General features: G+C 32.7%; 1 protein-coding gene across 3 annotated transcripts in view; it reads left to right on the forward strand.

Moving 5' to 3' along the window:
- The window catches only part of ADAMTS20 (ADAM metallopeptidase with thrombospondin type 1 motif 20), a 189,877-nt gene that overhangs the window by 105,803 nt on the left and 66,267 nt on the right, over window positions 1-17,807 (forward strand). For all 3 annotated transcript variants that reach the window (XM_037847952.1, XM_037847954.1, XM_037847953.1), the window contains exons 19-28: window positions 2,896-3,022; window positions 4,137-4,347; window positions 4,491-4,655; window positions 5,175-5,339; window positions 6,173-6,292; window positions 6,914-7,021; window positions 7,822-7,986; window positions 8,096-8,386; window positions 9,132-9,293; window positions 11,040-11,216. In XM_037847952.1, the coding sequence (XP_037703880.1) occupies window positions 2,896-3,022; window positions 4,137-4,347; window positions 4,491-4,655; window positions 5,175-5,339; window positions 6,173-6,292; window positions 6,914-7,021; window positions 7,822-7,986; window positions 8,096-8,386; window positions 9,132-9,293; window positions 11,040-11,216 (1,691 nt within the window). The remainder of the gene's footprint in view (window positions 1-2,895; window positions 3,023-4,136; window positions 4,348-4,490; window positions 4,656-5,174; window positions 5,340-6,172; window positions 6,293-6,913; window positions 7,022-7,821; window positions 7,987-8,095; window positions 8,387-9,131; window positions 9,294-11,039; window positions 11,217-17,807) is intronic.

Below are 17,807 nucleotides of genomic sequence, written 5' to 3' on the forward strand. Positions count from 1 at the left end.
GAGTCTGGCTATGTATGGAATCCTTCCCACTTTCCGCGCATATACACACATAGACATACAAACATTCCCTGTCTTTTTGCCCTTCCTGCTTTTCTCCCTACTCATTCTTTCTGTTTCCTATACTTAGCCTTATCTCCACCCTTTTAGATATTCTCCATTACTATTCCTTTTCCTTCATATTTTCCTTCTCTTCCTTGCAGTTGCAGATCATTGCTCTAACTTGTATACTGTCTCCCAATGAAATAACTGTTCTCCTCCACACACCCTATGTTGAGGTATCAAACATTCTTTCATTCTTTTGCTTTCTTTCCCTGACCACAAGTTAATGTATTTATACTGATGGCATGAATAACGGAAGGGAGCGTAGTGGGAAAATGGCATTATGTTCTCATAATTGGTTGATACTTTAGCTGGTATAAAATCCTAAAATAGAAAATCACTTTCCATTAGAATTTTGAAAGCCTTGTTTTCTGGCTTGCAAGAAATTATGATCTCTTGTGCTTGTGAACATTTTTTATTCTAGAAGTTTTGTGGATTTTCTCTTTACTTCTAGTGATCTGAAATGTCAGGATAATGTCCTTTGATGTGAGTGATTTCTTCCTCGATTTTCCTAGGTCCTTTGGATGCCATGCCAATTTAGAAACTGGATTCTTTGTTTTAAGAAATTTAATTACATTATTTATTTGATAATTTCCTCACATTAATTTTTCTGTTCTAATTTCTTTTCTCAATTTACAGTGATCTCTTATGTTTCCTTTTATACTGTCTTGCTTTTCTTTCATGGATGTAATATCATCTATTTTTTCTCTGAGGATATTAATCAGTCTTTAAGTTTTCTTCTGCTCCATGAATTGTATGAGTTTTATCTAAATGAATTCTGTTTTGTCTTTGTCTATTTTGGCCTCTTTTGTAATAGATGCTTTCCTAAAATGTCTGCTGATCCTTTGCTGTTTGTCTGTATTTAAGAAGTACCAAAATACTGATTGAAACTCCTGTGTGGGGCAGGCAAGTCAACTGGGGTCTTCATTATAGAGTAATTGAGTCATTAAATAACTCTTTCACGTATCTTTGGCGAAGATGCCCCACATGTCATTGTCAGTTGATCTTTTTTCTTGGGCTGAACAGTTCCCCAAGAGGAGTCCTTCCATCTGCTGAAGGGCAGTGAAGAGACTGGTGCACAGTATAAGTTAGCTTGGAGTTAGAGGGAGACAGAGAGCTGAGTGGGCTAGGATCTCATCATTCAGTATGGAGACTTTTGCTTAATCACCCTAATTTCAGTACAGTGCTTGCCAACTTCTCTCAGCTGTGCCTTGCACATTTAAGTTCAGCTTCTCTAGAGATCTAGAGATCTGCTGTCCAATATGATGGCCACTAGTCCATGTGGCTAGTCCACTGAAATGGGCTGTAAATGTGAAATACACATTAGATTTTGAAGACTCAAAATAAAAAAAGAAAATACATAAAATATATAAAATATATAAAATATGTCAAGAATTCTATATTGCTATCATGTTGAAATTTAGGGTTAAAGATAAATGTTATTAAATTAATTTCACCTGTATCATTTTACTTTTTAAATATGGTTACTAGAAAAGTTAAAATTACGTAAGTGGCTCATATTCTCTTCTTATAGAACAGTGCTGCTCTCAAATAGAAGGGTAGGGGTCTAACCACTATTCATAAATACTTTTCAACTAGTTCTCCATTTTCTCGGGCCTACCCCCAACACATTCACCCCTTCAAAGGAACCTAGTGTCTTTCTTGAACCCTGGTGATTTTCTTGGACCTGGTGATTCCTGGGCTTTTCGTGGGTTCTGTGGCATGAATGGTTTGTTTCTTATTCACTTTTCCCCTCCAAGGGCTTAAGTTTCAGCTTCTTTGGCTTTGTTAAGAAGTTTTTTCCATCCACTTTTCGTATTTAGAATATCCTTTTCTTGGCTACTGTGCTTCTTTTCTTATTCTCTTTGTTCTTCTTGGTTTATATGCCTTTTTAAAATTCCTTCCAGTTATTTCAGAGAGTTTTTAGGAAGAAGTAGAGATAAATATATATGTTCATAATTAACTAACTGGAAGTACAAAGGTGAAGTTTGATAAAACAAATTTGATCTTGTCACCGACTTCTTAAACTCTTTCCTGTCTCCTTATTGCTGAAAGTGCAAAATTAAAGCTACTTTTGTCCTTTGTAACTATTTCTGTTAGTTTGCTTTTGCTGTGATTATGCTTAAGAATATAATGGCTTAGAACAACGAAGTTCATTTCTCTCTCCTACCATGTATTGGCTGCTAATTGGTCATGGCTCTACTCCAGTTTGGATCTGCATCCATGTCTTTTTCATTCGTCGCTCCAGGTTGAAAGATCATACTCAGTCTGGGAAATGTTGTGCTGATAGCAGAGATATAAAGCAAAGAGACCTGACAGAAGCTTGTGGAGGCTTTTAAAGCTTCTGCTTGGAACTGGAGTGGGTCACGTTCCCTTGCATTCTGTTGGCCTCAGCTGTCAGCAGGCAGGGATATATGTTCCTCCCTACTGTTAAATTGTAGCAAGTTGGGATGTGTGATTTGCTTACCCAGAAAGGGTACACAAATAATGAGAAACAATAATACAGTATTTACCCTATAGCATCAGCATCATCCCTGGCACTCCGTCCAGCTATGATGAGTTTCTCTTCCACTTCTCTTCCACTTTCTTATGCCTCTTCACTAAGCAAACTCCTCAACTTTTCAGGATTCAGCTTAGACATTACTTTTTATGGAAAGTCATTCCTGACTAGTATATCCTGTATGCCTTGTTAGAATTTTTTGTTTGCTTAGCTGGGTCCTTTAGGTTGTTGCAGATCTAAATAATTATGGAACTCCTACTTATTTTATTTTTAATTTTCAATTGTCTTGGGCCAAGGTCTTCATAGAAGAAAAATCACCTGCATACGTAAGAGTGATCATACGGTAGTGTCTGATCAAAGATGTGACCACTTACCTCTTCCATTGTTTGTGACTGAGAGGTGCAATACAGACTGTGAACTAAGGTAAAGGATAAGTAATTTTAATGTAACCAGTATATAATATAACCATATTAAAATAAGTGAGATGATTATGATAACATAAAATATCTAGCACAGTGCCTGGCACAAAGCAGACATTCATTAATGCCCGTCCACTGCCCTTGCCATTAGAAAATTTCAGATTCACTAGTTTATGGTGAACTCAGGAAATGGTTTGCATTTTTATTCATAGTTTTTATTGAATACCAGTATATAGGCCTCAAGATTTTGTATAGGAGATGGAAGTAAATTTGTCTGTAAAATAAATATAAGCAAATGCTTATCTGAAAACCCATGATTTAAAGATCTGACCCAATAAATTTTGCAGAATGATTCTGTAATTCCATTGAACTCAAGAACCAATAAATGTATAAATTTTGATGATTAGGGAATCAGTAGGTTTATTTCTCTCATATCTTACCCATTTTTTATCCATTAAATCTTGAGAAATACGATCCCAGATCATGACTAGGGAATTTGTACTTCTAATCTAAATATCTTGTTACTTGTTTTTTATGGTTAGTCTTTGAGTGAAACCAAGGACAATAATCCTGACTTTCAGATTTTTTTTCACATTGTAGCAAATGACATTTATCATCCAGGGACAGCCAGGACCTCTTTTACTCAGTAAGGATGACAATTGCATAGGGATAGTCTCAAATATGCCACTAAGTTGTTGGGGAATCTTGGACTAAAACAGTTGTTTATAAAGGTTTCAGAGGAAGTTTGGGGTTCCTTGGATGCACCTCCAAAGCTGCTTCCAAATGCCAGGGTAAAGCTAGTAGGTATGGGGCTCCTCCCTAGTTCCATCCATAACCTGATCAGCTCCATTTTTATACACCTTGGGACCTAGTAAGGTTTTTATTTGGGGAAAAAAAAGATTTCTGATGAATAAAAGTCAACAACCCTGCTGGACCTCATTTTCTCATCTGTTAGCTGAAAGGCTTGGGCTATATGATCCCTAATAACTTTTCATCTCTAATATATGCAGGTGGCTTGTCCAGCAAATCATTTTATTGACTCATATGCATGAGTTTCTCTGAATCTGTTTGCCAATTAGCACATCTCCTATGTCTTTTTTAACATCTTAATTTTCTAGGTGGCACGTCATTGGCAAAAGTGAATGTTCATCCCATTGTGGTCAAGGTTATAGGTCTTTGGACGTCCGTTGCATGAAGTATTCCATTTATAAAGGACAGGCTGTTCCAGTAGATAACCACTACTGTGGTGACCAACTTAAACCTCCTACCCGAGAACCCTGCCGTGGTGACTGTGTCTTAACCAGATGGCTTTATTCAGAATGGTCCCAGGTACACATAAAAATTATTACTTAAGAAAAGTTGCCCATTTTTCTAATTAAAAAAATTTATGTTACTCAAACATACATTTTTGTTAAAAATTAGGTAAGTTTTCATTTGCTAATTTTTGTGTCACTTTTTTTTTTTTTAATCAGTGTTCCAGAAGTTGTGGAGGAGGGGAAAGGTCTCGAGAATCTTATTGTATAGATAACTTTGGTCATCATCTTGCTGACAGAGAATGCCGAGAACTTCCCCAAGTGACAATAGAGAATTGCAATGAATTTTCCTGTCCCATTTGGGCTACTAGTGAGTGGAGTGAGGTAACATTCATCATATGAGGCTTAGAACTGTCATAATGTTTGAATAGGAAAGCTTTGCAATCTACAGTTCATATAATTCAGATATATTTAAATTTGTTTTATCATTTTGTAAATAATTTTATTGTCAAGGCATTAAAAAATTGAAAATGATTTGTCCTTAAACTATTTACAGTATTTAGTTAACAATGACATTAAATGTTGTTTAATATATAGACATTTTCTTGAGAAAGTCCAAGTGTCCACAGAAGCCTGAGATACATACTTATTCTAAGGTTAGTTTTGCAGCTTGGTTTCTAGGGCAAATAACTCTTGTCCTGGAGCATCGGTAACAGAAATTTGGGGTGGCTGCTTTTGCCTAGTGAATATTTCCAGAGGAGTGATGGAAAGTATGCTTAAGGATATGCTTAGGAATAGTCTTTCGTCTGTATTTTAATATGCATATTGATTATGGTGTCATTTTGTAAGACGTTTTTGTTGACTAATACTGAAAATAAACAATGATCAATTGTATTTTTACAGTGTCTTGTTACATGTGGAAAAGGAACAAAGCAGCGGCAGGTGTGGTGTCAACTGAATGAAGATCACTTGAGTGATGGCTTCTGTAATCCAAGTACCAAACCTGAATCGCTGAGACCGTGTGAGGTTAATAAATGTGCCACCTGGCAAGTAGGACCATGGGGATCTGTGAGTATAAGATATAAGGCATTTCTGATAAAATCCACCTTTTCAGAATGGCACAAAGATTGTGACATATTTACTCCCTCCTTAGTGGATGCAGCTAAATTTGAGTTGGTGTACTAGAAAATATATCCCTGACATGTAAACCCTTATGTGCAAAATTTTGTCAGTGCTGCAATTTTGCCATGATAAATATTTCAGCTTTGTTTTTTTAATTACTTTTGTTAAACAAAATGCTACAAATTCTATGCTTTTATCAAGGTTGTTTCAATTGAAAACTTTATCGTATTCTGCATTTAGATTGATATGTTTACTTTAGTTAAAGTAGGCATTGTTTAGAAGTTTTGTCAAAGCAGACAGCTAGGAGACTACAGGATGAGCAGTGAGGGTGAGAAGCTTATTATCCTGAGGAGGATGCCACATTTGTTGGGAAACCTCCTCATCTTTGACTGCACCTTATTCTCTTCCTTCTTTATCTTTTTCAAGTTTTTTTAACATATTGAGCAATGTATGTTATAAACCAGGTAGAGATTGAAAAGTCCTTAGTTCCCCTAAATTGTATAGACTCTGCCTCCAAAACAGGACCTCTAATGATTTGCATAACTTTTGAAAGATACAATAATATGGGGCATTTTGTTAATGTCAACATTTTATTAATAGCTGTGTAATAAATTTGAGTAAATATGCCTATTGACTGAATTAGCTAATTTTAGGTCTTTTATGTGGTATAATGTCCTAATAAAAAGATTTAAGGAAGTATACTATTAACTAGGTATTCATTAAGAAAATTATGTATGTGGATAATGGCTTTGATATATATATTTATATTCTTCTTGCAGTGCACAGCCACATGTGGACATGGGTATCAGATGCGTGCTGTTAAATGTGTCAACGAGCTATTGATTGCAGTGCTGGATGATAGAGAGTGCAGTGGGGCTGGTCGCCCAAGTGACAGGCAGGTAAAGGAAACTTCCTTGTGGACTATAAACAAAACAGATTTATGATATAGCAGGATTATAGATGCATTAAAATGATTTCCGTATGTATTTTTTCACTTAAACGTGTATGTCTTAAAAACGCATGAGTGTGGGATATACAGATAATTTATCATTCTTGGTTTTGCCATCTCTCTGGTTAATGAACTTTTTTACTCTTTAACTGCCATTGGATCACTCAGTTAACTTATATATTTCCATTCTTTGAACTGTAAAAGAAAAGTCATATCTATTATTCAGAATATTATGAATCTTTAAATGTGTTGTACTTTTTAAGGTATTGCTCTGTGTTCATTCAGAATGTTTCTGCTTAGTGGTACATAAGAAAGATGGTTGCTTTTACTTTTCAACCATCATACAGAATGATTCAAACTTTAGGAGTCAGAGTCTTATTGTTTGCTACTAGCACTTGACAGTGCTTTGTGCTTTTAAAAAATAAAAACCTTTAGATCCTCTATTTATAATTTTGTAAGCAGCTATTCTTAAATTAGACCTGTGGAAGTGGAAATTAAGTATAGGAATTAATATATATCAGAGTGATTCATTCATTGATGCTTTACAAGATCCATTTTTTCTTTTGAACAGGACTGTATAGTTACACCTTGCCCAATTATCCCTAAAATCGGGGCCACTTCATTACCTGCTGTTCCCATGGGCAAGACAGCACAATGGCGACATGGATCTTGGACCCCAGTAAGTGAATTCCTTAGAGATGTGCAGCATTTCTGTTATGGAGGCTTTTAGAGATAAGCAAAATGGTTGCTACAGATTTGCAAAATTAATGTATGCATTTATTCCCAAGTAATTTGATGGTGTGGAAGGAGTATGGGGTTTAGACTCAGGTAATTTAATTGCTTAGTCCTGCCCTGCCTTTTAAGAGCTCCGTGCCTCTGGGCAAAAAATTTAAATTTTCTGGGTCTAATTCTAATCTACAAAATGGGTATAACACTAATTCTAATGTCACAAAGTTACATAAGAATCAGATGCAATATTAGCCTTTTAATCAGCTTTTATTTAAACTACCAACATTTTCAATTTGTTTTTCTAAACTGACAACTTTAATGTATTGGGAGTTTATACTTTGCTTTAATCTTATGTGGAGTATTATTTTAAGCTTTATATATTCTGTATTTTAACTATGGGATCATATCTACTATCTCTATTAGGTTTTTCAAAGTACGGTAATCTTAACTATATCTTAAGATCTTCTTACATAAAATGTTTTTCACTATCTTTGGGAAGAGAATTGTTATTTCAAAATCTTGAGGGTTCTGTCCTTATAATCCCAATATCTAATTTGTGAAATTTATAACTAAACTGATTGGGAGATTAACTACTCTTGTTTTATTTCAGTCAGAATTGATGCCTGGTGGTATCATTTGTAACTTAAGTGTTTTCAAGTAACTTGATGTTTTAGAACTTTGAGTATAGCTCAAAGGGAAGTGGGAGAGGTACTGTATACTGCCTTCGTATAATCTGATTTTCTTTTTAAGTGTTCTGTGTCTTGTGGACGAGGTAATCAAGCCCGCTATGTAAGTTGCCGTGATGCTTATGATGGAATAGCAGATGAATCATATTGTGCCCATTTGCCCCGACCTGCTGAAGTATCTGTCTGTTTTAGCCCTTGTGGAGAGTGGCAAGCAGGGAACTGGTCACCTGTAAGTACTCTTATGAGATAAAAAAGGAAATGAAAATTTTAAATATAATACTTTAAAAAAATTCATGTTGTATTTTTTCATTATAAATTGTGGCTAAATTTTTGATCAGTGTTCAGCATCCTGTGGCAATGGAAAAACAATTCGGCAAGTTTTATGCATCAGCTACCATCACCCAATTAATGAGAATTACTGTGATCCTGAAGTTCGCCCTTTGATAGAACAAGAGTGTAACCTGGCAGCCTGCCCACCCACGTACAACCACTTCCCTAGTGCCTCTGAACAGCCAAGCCATCCTCCAGACAGGAATTTTCCATTAACTCACAAGCCAGAAGATAATCAAAATCAGGGGGTCCATCCATCAATCAGAGGAAACCAGTGGAGAACAGGACCGTGGGGATCAGTAAGCCATCTTTATTGTTATATTAATTCAGTAGTTTGGTTATTTTATAGCCTCTTAAAAGGCCTGTATAGAATGATATCAAATGCTTTCAATGCTAAATTTGTCTGAAGATCGATAATTAAATCCTAAAGGATTAAGCAGTTTTCCATTTAGATTACAAATCCCCATAGTTCTTACTGAATTGTACACTAGTGTGATATGATTACAGAAATATGCACTTTAAAGCAATCTGATAGCATCATTATAATAAAAACAAAAGAAAACCTTTTAAGAGGTAAGACTACAAATGTTTTTGAAAAAAAAATCAAATCATAAGATAGCAATGCAGTAAGCCTGCAAAACCCTGATAAACTACAAAAGGTATAATTGTAATTCATTTTTTACATGAGATTAATGGTATAAAATAAAGACAAACACCAATGTAAAAGTTAAGTAACTTCATGCTATCTTTTGGGTTTTATTCCTTCTTGATGAGACTTTAAAACTTTAATTCTTTTTCCCTTAATGCTTTGGACTGGACTCTTTTCCTAATGCAAGATTCAGAGCCTCACCTCTTAATCAACAAATTCTAATGAAGCCCCCAGTGAAACTAAGTGTTTTGGCAGATTTTCTTGATTCAAACCGTGATCACAATAAAGGAAATTTTAATGTAGACTTTGATTTTGATGGCGTTCTGATTTTTTTCACTGTGTCATTTCACGATGTGGATGTAGTTAGTGTGTAATCTGTGTTTTATCCTTGCCAGTGCTCTAGTAGTTGTGCTGGAGGACTTCAGCGTAGAGTTGTGGTCTGCCAGGATGAAAATGGACAAAGTGCCAGTAACTGTAATGCAGCCTCCAAGCCCCCAGAGTCAAAGCACTGTGATTCGGGACCTTGTCCACAGTGGAACTATGGAAGCTGGGGAGAAGTAAGTCATAATATTTCTTAAACTTATGGAGATGATTACTTTGCTAAGTCCAAAAGTTAAGCACTTCATGCTGTTGCATTCTCTTGGTTAATCTTACTTCACTATACTATATAGAAAGAGGATTTTTGTTTTTTGTTTTGTTTTGTTTTGTTTTTTAACTGAGACTAAATGACTAAAACATTGTTCTTTTCATAAATGATCAGTCTTGGTATGTCACTCATTTTATGAGAAATTCATTTTATGAAAATTTCAAATGCTTTAACCGAACCTGGTATGTTGGCCCAAATGTCTGTGAACTACTAATACCTTTCTAAAATTAATATATTATTGTTCCATTTTCTTAGAAAAGACCTTGTTTATATTCCATTACTGAACCATTCATTCGGTAGATCTTGCTTTGTTTTTAAAGCAAGGTTGTTGTCAATTATTGATGACTTTTTGCATACCCAGGCACTCTTCCAGGCATAGGGAATATGAAGATAATTTTTAAAAAGGTCATTATGAGTACCATCCCATCTTTGGTATGCATTTGATTTTTGGTAGTCTATTTAACTGTTCTGGGCCTTAGTTTCTTTACCTTGAGCCTTAAAATTATTTGTTTCTTTAACTGTAAGAAAGAATAAGAAATGAATATTTATATTGGCTTTGGATGATGGATGAAATAAATCACCTATTTTAGTTAGTCAAATATTTTTGCTTGCATGGAGGTAATGTAGTACAACATTGTAAATGTAATGACCACCACTAAACAATGTATTTGAATGTGCTTAAAAGGGGAAATTTTAGGTTGTTTGTATGTTATTAGAATACAAATTTAAAGAAAAAAACAAAACATAGGACTGTACCACACACTGCACCCTAATGTTATCTATGAACTATAGTTAATATTATAATATTGTTTCATCAGTTGTAACAAAGTTACCATACTAATGCAAAGTGTTAATAGGGAAAACACTGAGTGTTAGGGAATATATGGGAACTCTATTTTCTGCATGATTTTTCTGTAAACCCACAACATCTCTAATTAAGAAAAAAACTATAAAAAATTCGGCACATGTTTCTCTCCATTGATACTTAGAAATCATCATTTAAGGATATGCATCTCTTACTAGGTGCTAATAAATAACAAGAACATTTTTAAAACATACTTTTTGTTTTTTCAAAATGCGGGTAACTAATTTCTGAGTATACGCATGCTTATTGTGAAAATTTAAATAATATGAAAAAATCTAAAGTGTCAGACACTCATGTTTTGATGTATTTCCTGCTAGACTTGTTCTGCATGGGTTCCAGAAATTGACTCATATTAAACATGGTGTTTTGCCATGTGCTGTTTCATGTAATATATACTGAATATCTTTACACCTGTATAAATTTAGATCTACTTTATTAGCTTTCTTGACTACATAGTAATCCACTGATTGGATACCAGAGTTTGTATAGTTAATACTTATTACCTAATTAAATAAATTTTGTTTCTTACTTAAGCTGCCAACAGTATTTTATAGACCCCTGATATGTTGTTCAAAAAGCTTATGATATTAATTCTCAAAATTTGTTTGTTTTTTTAATCATAGAATTAAAGCCTTGATTTTTTTTTTTATTGTGGAGAGATGTAGAGAATTATGTAAAATTGATAAAATTTAAAATCTAGCATTCCTAATTATGTATTAAACTAGTTAAATAAAGCAAATGATATTTTCTTTAAAGCTACGTAATTTTGAATTTTCCCCTTTTTGTTTTTAGTGTACACAGACATGTGGAGGAGGAACAAAATCAAGATTTGTAATATGTCAGTTTCCCAACGGCCAAATGTTACAAGAGCAAAACTGTGAGATCTTAAACAAGCCTCCCAGTGTGATACAGTGTCATGTGCATGCTTGCCCTGATGATGTTTCATGGCATCGGGGACCATGGAAATCGGTACGATAGTATTCTTTTCCTTATTCTTTTTGTTTTGTTTTGTTTCACTATGTCCCTTTGCTTCAATTTCCTCTCTTTATAAATTATGGAATGTATGTATGACATCTTTTCTGATCATCTTGTAAAGACACCATTGGCCATCTTGGCCTGTGCTTTAAAATTTGATAATTTAGAAAAGGAATCCATTCAATTTCAAGTACTGTAATATATATAATAGTTCTGTATGTATTTATTGTTTTATATGTGAATTTTGAACCATAGCACTATTCCAATGGAAATACTATTTCCCATTTATCTTTGGCTTGCCCTCTAATCAATCAGAAATATTTTACAATTTGCATCTGTACATAAAGTTAATACTGTGCATGTAACAAAGGCAAATTAAGGCTGTGTCTTGTTTTGGTCATAATATCATTTTATGTGGCTTTTGTCTGTCAGTGTCCAATAACTGATCCAGTACCAAATAATGATCTTTAAAACTTTGTTTTTATTATTGTTAAACTTAGTGTTTTGTTTGGAAATGTGAAAATATTATATTAAAGAAAAGATAGAGAAATTTACTTACACAAAGTAAATTATTTACTTTGTCACATATATCATTGAAAAGTATGACTTATATAATAATTTATATAAATATTAATTTCTTCCACTGTGTGGAGTTAACTGCGTTTTGGGGTTATTTTAATTTCTGTTTGGTTATTTTTTGAAGCCATAGACAAAATTCATAAATATTGTCCATGAATTGTTTGTTATTTCTAGTATTCTTCCAATATCTAGGCTTTGAAAAATAATTAATATGTAAATTACTTGAAATTAGCATTTTGATCCCCTTTGATCTTTTAAATTATGAGCAAACAAATTTGCTTCTTTCAGGGGAAATACTGGTTTGAGTCTATAATTTATTTATAAAGTTAAACATAGCTTTATTTGGAAAATAATTGTAACTCACTTTCATAACCAACTCTTGTCTCCACTTGTGTTGATTTTGTCCAAGTCAAACCCTTAGCATGAGAATTACACCCAAATTTCAGGTCATGCTATTTGAAGAGTAGGTCAAATTCTGGTTCAGGCTGAAATTCATTTGTATAGTCAAAGTGTGACTGATAATATAAAGCAACAAAACATTTTAATTCTATAGAAAATCATAAAATAAAATTGCTGCTTCATAGGGCCATTACTTTGTGGAAACTCACAAAAACATTTTGTCATAGAAAACATTCACGTTTATTTAATAAATGTTTACTGAGCATCTGCTATATCCTAGGCACTCTGCTACAGAAATAATTAAGACATATTTCTTAACCCCTGTGGAGTTCACAGTCAAAATTGGGGAGATTTGAAATACTATAGGAACTCACCATAAAAAGCCATAAGTTTTTGTTAACACTGTCTTAGATTGGAAATTCACTTTCTTTCCACTCTATCTATTACATTTTCAGTCATTTCATTGGTCTGAGTTTGCAAGCCTAGGCTATGGATTGTCTCCTTGGAATCTTGCCCCAGTTAAGAAAGCAACCTCTTAATAGCTAATTAGAGACTGAATTACAATGTCGTTTGTGTCTCAGCACAAAGATTTTATTCCCCCTATTCATTCATGACTTAATTAGTTCACAAAGCTTTAAACATTTACTATGTCTCCTGCTTTGTACTAGGTATTGAAGTGCCTAGATTTAAATGTTTATGAGTCAGATTTTTTATTTCAAGGATCAGCAAACTATGGCCCACGGCTTAGTTTTGTAAAACAGTTTTGTTGGAACATAGTTGTGCTCATTCATTTACTATAGTCGTGCTTGTTTGTTTACCAAAAGTAGTTAATCCTTTTTTTTTTTTTTGCTTTCATACTACAATGGCAGAATTTACAGCTGTGGTAGAGATTATATGGTGCACAAAGTCTAAAATATTTAATATCTGCCCCTTTACAGAAAAAGATTGCTGATCCTTGTTCTATTTAATAAATATTATAATGCCTTTTAAATTTAACATGAAATAGAATATTAAGATTACAAATATTACTTTTGGGTCGGATTTAGATGAACTTGATTCTTTGTTTAGTATTTTAAAACATTTATTCGCCTTCTCTACATATTAACTATGGTATTCACACAGTTTTATATATTGTATTGGAATGTATCTATTATTATATTCCAATATATTTATGTCATGCTATATTTTTATATATAAATGATTTTGTAAGTGAAGAACTTGAATATTCATTGAAGTCCTGTGCATAGGTGACTTTTTCAACTTCACAGAAACAAATGACCAAGAAAACAATAATAATCACAAATTACAAAATAGTAAGACAGAAGTAAAGAATTCTTCATCATTTACTACGTATCTCTTCTAAAAGGAGTTCATTTAAGAATTCAATCTTTGCACTAGTGGAAGAATTGTAATATCTTTTTTTTTTTTTAATGCAGATGAACCTTAAAAAATCAAAATAAATTTTTACGTCAGAGTTTTTTACAGACTTATTTATTTACTTTTTTTCTTCAGATTTTTTTTATTAGAGTAGTTGTAGGTTTACAGAAAATTCATCCATAAAGTACATTTATTTACTTATAGATGTTTAAAGTACATATATATCATTAGAATGCCTGGATTTCTTTCATTATATGAAGAAAGTTTGTTCCTTAAATTACCCTTTTATATTAAAAGGGTTTAAGGGATCTGAAGTTATGTTGTCAAAACCAGATTTACCTCTTTCACTGTTGCTACATATTAGCTAAACTTCTGAATACCTCTTATTATTACCATAGCCGGTTAATATTCCTTCATGAATAGCCTTAATTTCAACAGATCCTATTCAATAAGTTAGAAAATTAAGAAAAAGTTATATAAATGACATGAAATTTCAGAAACCAATATGAAGCCTAAATCATTTTAAAATATAGGAAGAAAGAAAAGTCATAAGTATGCATTTAGATTTTCTCAATATTGTGGGAAATCTTGTTCTGTAATAACTTATAAGCATGATTCGAGAAAGGTCTAAATAAATCTTAACCTATGTCTGTTAATTTAATGACTATATTTTTGTGATTAATCATTGTGAAATAATTGTATTTTAACCCCTGTGTATTTGACATTTGTTGTGGCTCTGTGCTTTGCATAATTCATATGTATGTTATATTTTTACTCCTTGGATCAGTACCTAAAATGTTTTAAGTCACTGAACAGATCATGTATTGTAATGAATACCTCCTTTCTTTCGGGGGTAGTCTTCTTATATAACAAATTGTTAATTTCTCTTATTAAACATTTGATGATTAAATAGTGTGTTTTCATACTTTTGCTTAGTATGCTATTGCTATTCTTCACATAATATTTCTGTTTGAAACTAACATTGGGATTTGAAAGTATAAGACTTATTGTTTAGTTATCAATTTCTAAATATAGAAAATTTTACATTTCCTTTACTGTATTATTAAAAATGAATAAAAATTTATGATGTGAACAAATTTATTTTGTAAGTTAAAAATAGATGTGTTTATGTCTAAGGTAGTCTTTAAAAAGGTGAGTAAAAGTTTTGTTTTTTTCTTTTTACTTGAGTATACAGTCAGGGACCTTCTATTTAACATAGAATTGTTCTAGCAAATGCTATTTAAATAAATTTATATTTCTCTCTATGTATTTTCCACTAAACCTCATTTAAGAAGTAACTCATTCTCCTAGAATGTTTTTATTCCATAAGTAGAATGAAATCATATTTAGTAAGCAAAGAATGCAAATAACGTATACCCCAGTTATATTCTGGGCATTAGGAAGGTTCAACTGATAAAAAAATGCAATAAGATTTTCCTTTTCCTTTAAATATTGTTTTTTTAATCACAAAAAAAGAAAGTTGTTGTTATAGAACTAAAGCTTGCTACTTAAACCCTCCTTATTTTTGTGTCCCCCCCCATTTAAAAAAAATTTTTAATGTCTTCTATAGAATTGTGCAGAAAAACTACATACTATACTAAATCTCTAATATGATAGAATGGAATGTAACAAACAGAGGCACTTTCAGAAATGAGCATGTGGTAGCAGCAGAAGCACACACCCAGTAAATCTGGAGCTTGTCACTTTAACAGCTTTGTGTAACAAAACATTGAGGGTCTGTACAACACTGTAGCTCCCACTTAAGGTGAAATTCACTCACTCAGGAAGAAACTTGTTTCTGCTGCCTTGTCTCCTAGGCCAGCAACAGCCAAGGGAACAAGGTAATGTGTGTGAAATGGTTTCAAGAAATTGTCAATTCTTTATATTGACTTTGTAAGGTGAAATGTTCAGTAGAAACATTTATAGTAATCAGTTATTTCTTTAAATTTGAAAAGATACATGTAAGCACAATAATAGGCTGGGAATCTATTTTATTCTAAATTTATCATAGAAATATTTAACTATTAATAAGTATTGAAATAGAATGTTTCTTTTTATTATGTTTATTATCATTATCTTACCATATCCTATTGATTCTCCCCCAAATCATGAGCATCTACTACATGTCAGGCAGCTTGCTAGTCAGAGATAATCAGGTACAATCCCTCCGTACAGGGAATTTTCAGTTTTAGTGGTGAATGTAGTAAATAAACAGATGATCAGAATTCAGGGTGGGATTCCTATTTCATTTTAGCAACAGCCATGTGATTTACAATATTGAAGACCCAGAATATTTGGGATTTTTGAGAACAATACAAAAATTAGTGATGAGGACTGTACATGAACAAAATAAATCTACTAGTAGTTTGATCCTTCTGAAACCCTAAACTAGTGGGATACATTCCATCACAACCTGGAAGATTTGAGCAATGTCCTAAGTCCCTACTCTAGAAAAATGGCTTAATTGCACTATCCTTCTTCTCTGTACACATGTTCTGCATAAGATGGTTTAAAAAAGAAATACAGGCATTGATTATATTAGGGCACTTAGATACCCAAATTTTTGTTCTAAAGATTTTATGTATTAACTTTCAGTAGTGTTCAAGAGTTTATCATACTGCTTGACATTTTCTGGATACTTGATTTCTGATTTTTTCTATCATGCATACCCTCTCAGTAAAAATTTTTGGGCATGTAACCATGTATTTTTCTTATATGTTTATACATTGCAAACATAAAGTAATATATAAAATATTATGTGATTTATAGAACATAAAATATGATTTTAAAAGGAGACGAATATATTAAATACAATTTTTAGTTTATGAGTGGTAACAAAACTTTTCTCTCACTGAACTATTGTTATGTTTATCTCCCTGAATATGCTTCATTAGTTTTGAAACTCTTGGTTCAGCACTATCCGATAGCAATTAAAAAATCTGGTTCTAAATTTAGTTTATTTCAATATATGGTTTCAATAGTTTCCATAACTGAAAAACTTACCTCACAAAAATACCTAACTCCCAATAGTGAAGTTTATCATTAGATACTCATTTTATAATAGTAATTGATTTTAAATTCATTACCAATTATTCATAAAATTTTAATTGAAATTTTTGTCTCAAACATTTCCAGTTTCCACAATGTCAGTCAGTTATATAAAACTACTAGAGGGTGTTCATAGTTTTATCTTTTAACAACTAGGTTTAAAACTCAATGACAATTTGCAGGAGATTTAAACAGAAAATTTTGTCTCCAAGTTTTCAAAATATCTCTTTATGAGAGTTTTTATAGTTGGTATATTCTTTTGCAACAAAATCACATAATACCAGAAACATTTCCAAACATTTCAAAATGTTTTTCCCTTAGCAGGAGTTTCAAAAAGCAATTATGTTCTCATCCACTGTTAAATGGCTTCTTAACCTTAAGGGGCTATTTATGAATCTATTTTTTAAAAATATCTCTTAGTTGTCACACTTTATCATTGACATAGAAATGTATCAGCCAATTTGGAACAAGCATCTTTTTGTAAAAAAAAAAAAAATAGCAGCGAAAACAAACTAGTAATTCATCTCTGAGTCTGAAAGCCCATTTGGTAGTTTGAAGATAACCAGCAACCTTTGTTTGCTTAAAGCTAAAACTAAAACTTAATAAACCACTACTACCACTTCCTGCTTGTCTTACCATGCCTCATCTCCTTACAGTGTAGTGTGTGTGTGTGTGTGTGTGTGTGTGTGTGTGTGTGTGTGTGTGTGTGTGTGAGTATTCCAAAATCTGGCTCTATGTTCAATTAATTTGAGCTCTCAATGGAATAAGAGCATCACTGGCTGTACCCAGCAAAGCCATAATATCCATATTTAACTGCAGTTGGGAAAATGCCTAGTTCCTGGTCTCAGGTTTTTCATGCATAAAACAATGTATTGAAATATAAATACCAACTCCACATATTTGTCAGAATTAAATGAAATATTGCAAAATTCTTGGTAAATTACTTAGTAGACCACTTAATAAGGTCCTTATTTAATATATACAGAATTCTTATGTACCAGTTGTTTACTGAGCTCGAAAGCTATCCTCTTATATTGCACTGAGCTATTTTTTTTTTCATTTTTATTGAGATTGTTCAGATACCATACAATTATCCAAAGATCCAAAGTGTACAATCACTTGCCCCTTGGTACCCTCATACAGCTGTGCATCCATCACACTTAATTTTTGTTCAATTTTTAG

The sequence above is a fragment of the Choloepus didactylus genome, chromosome 8 (genome assembly GCF_015220235.1).
Source record: "Choloepus didactylus isolate mChoDid1 chromosome 8, mChoDid1.pri, whole genome shotgun sequence".
Classification (NCBI taxonomy): Eukaryota; Metazoa; Chordata; class Mammalia; order Pilosa; family Megalonychidae; genus Choloepus; species Choloepus didactylus.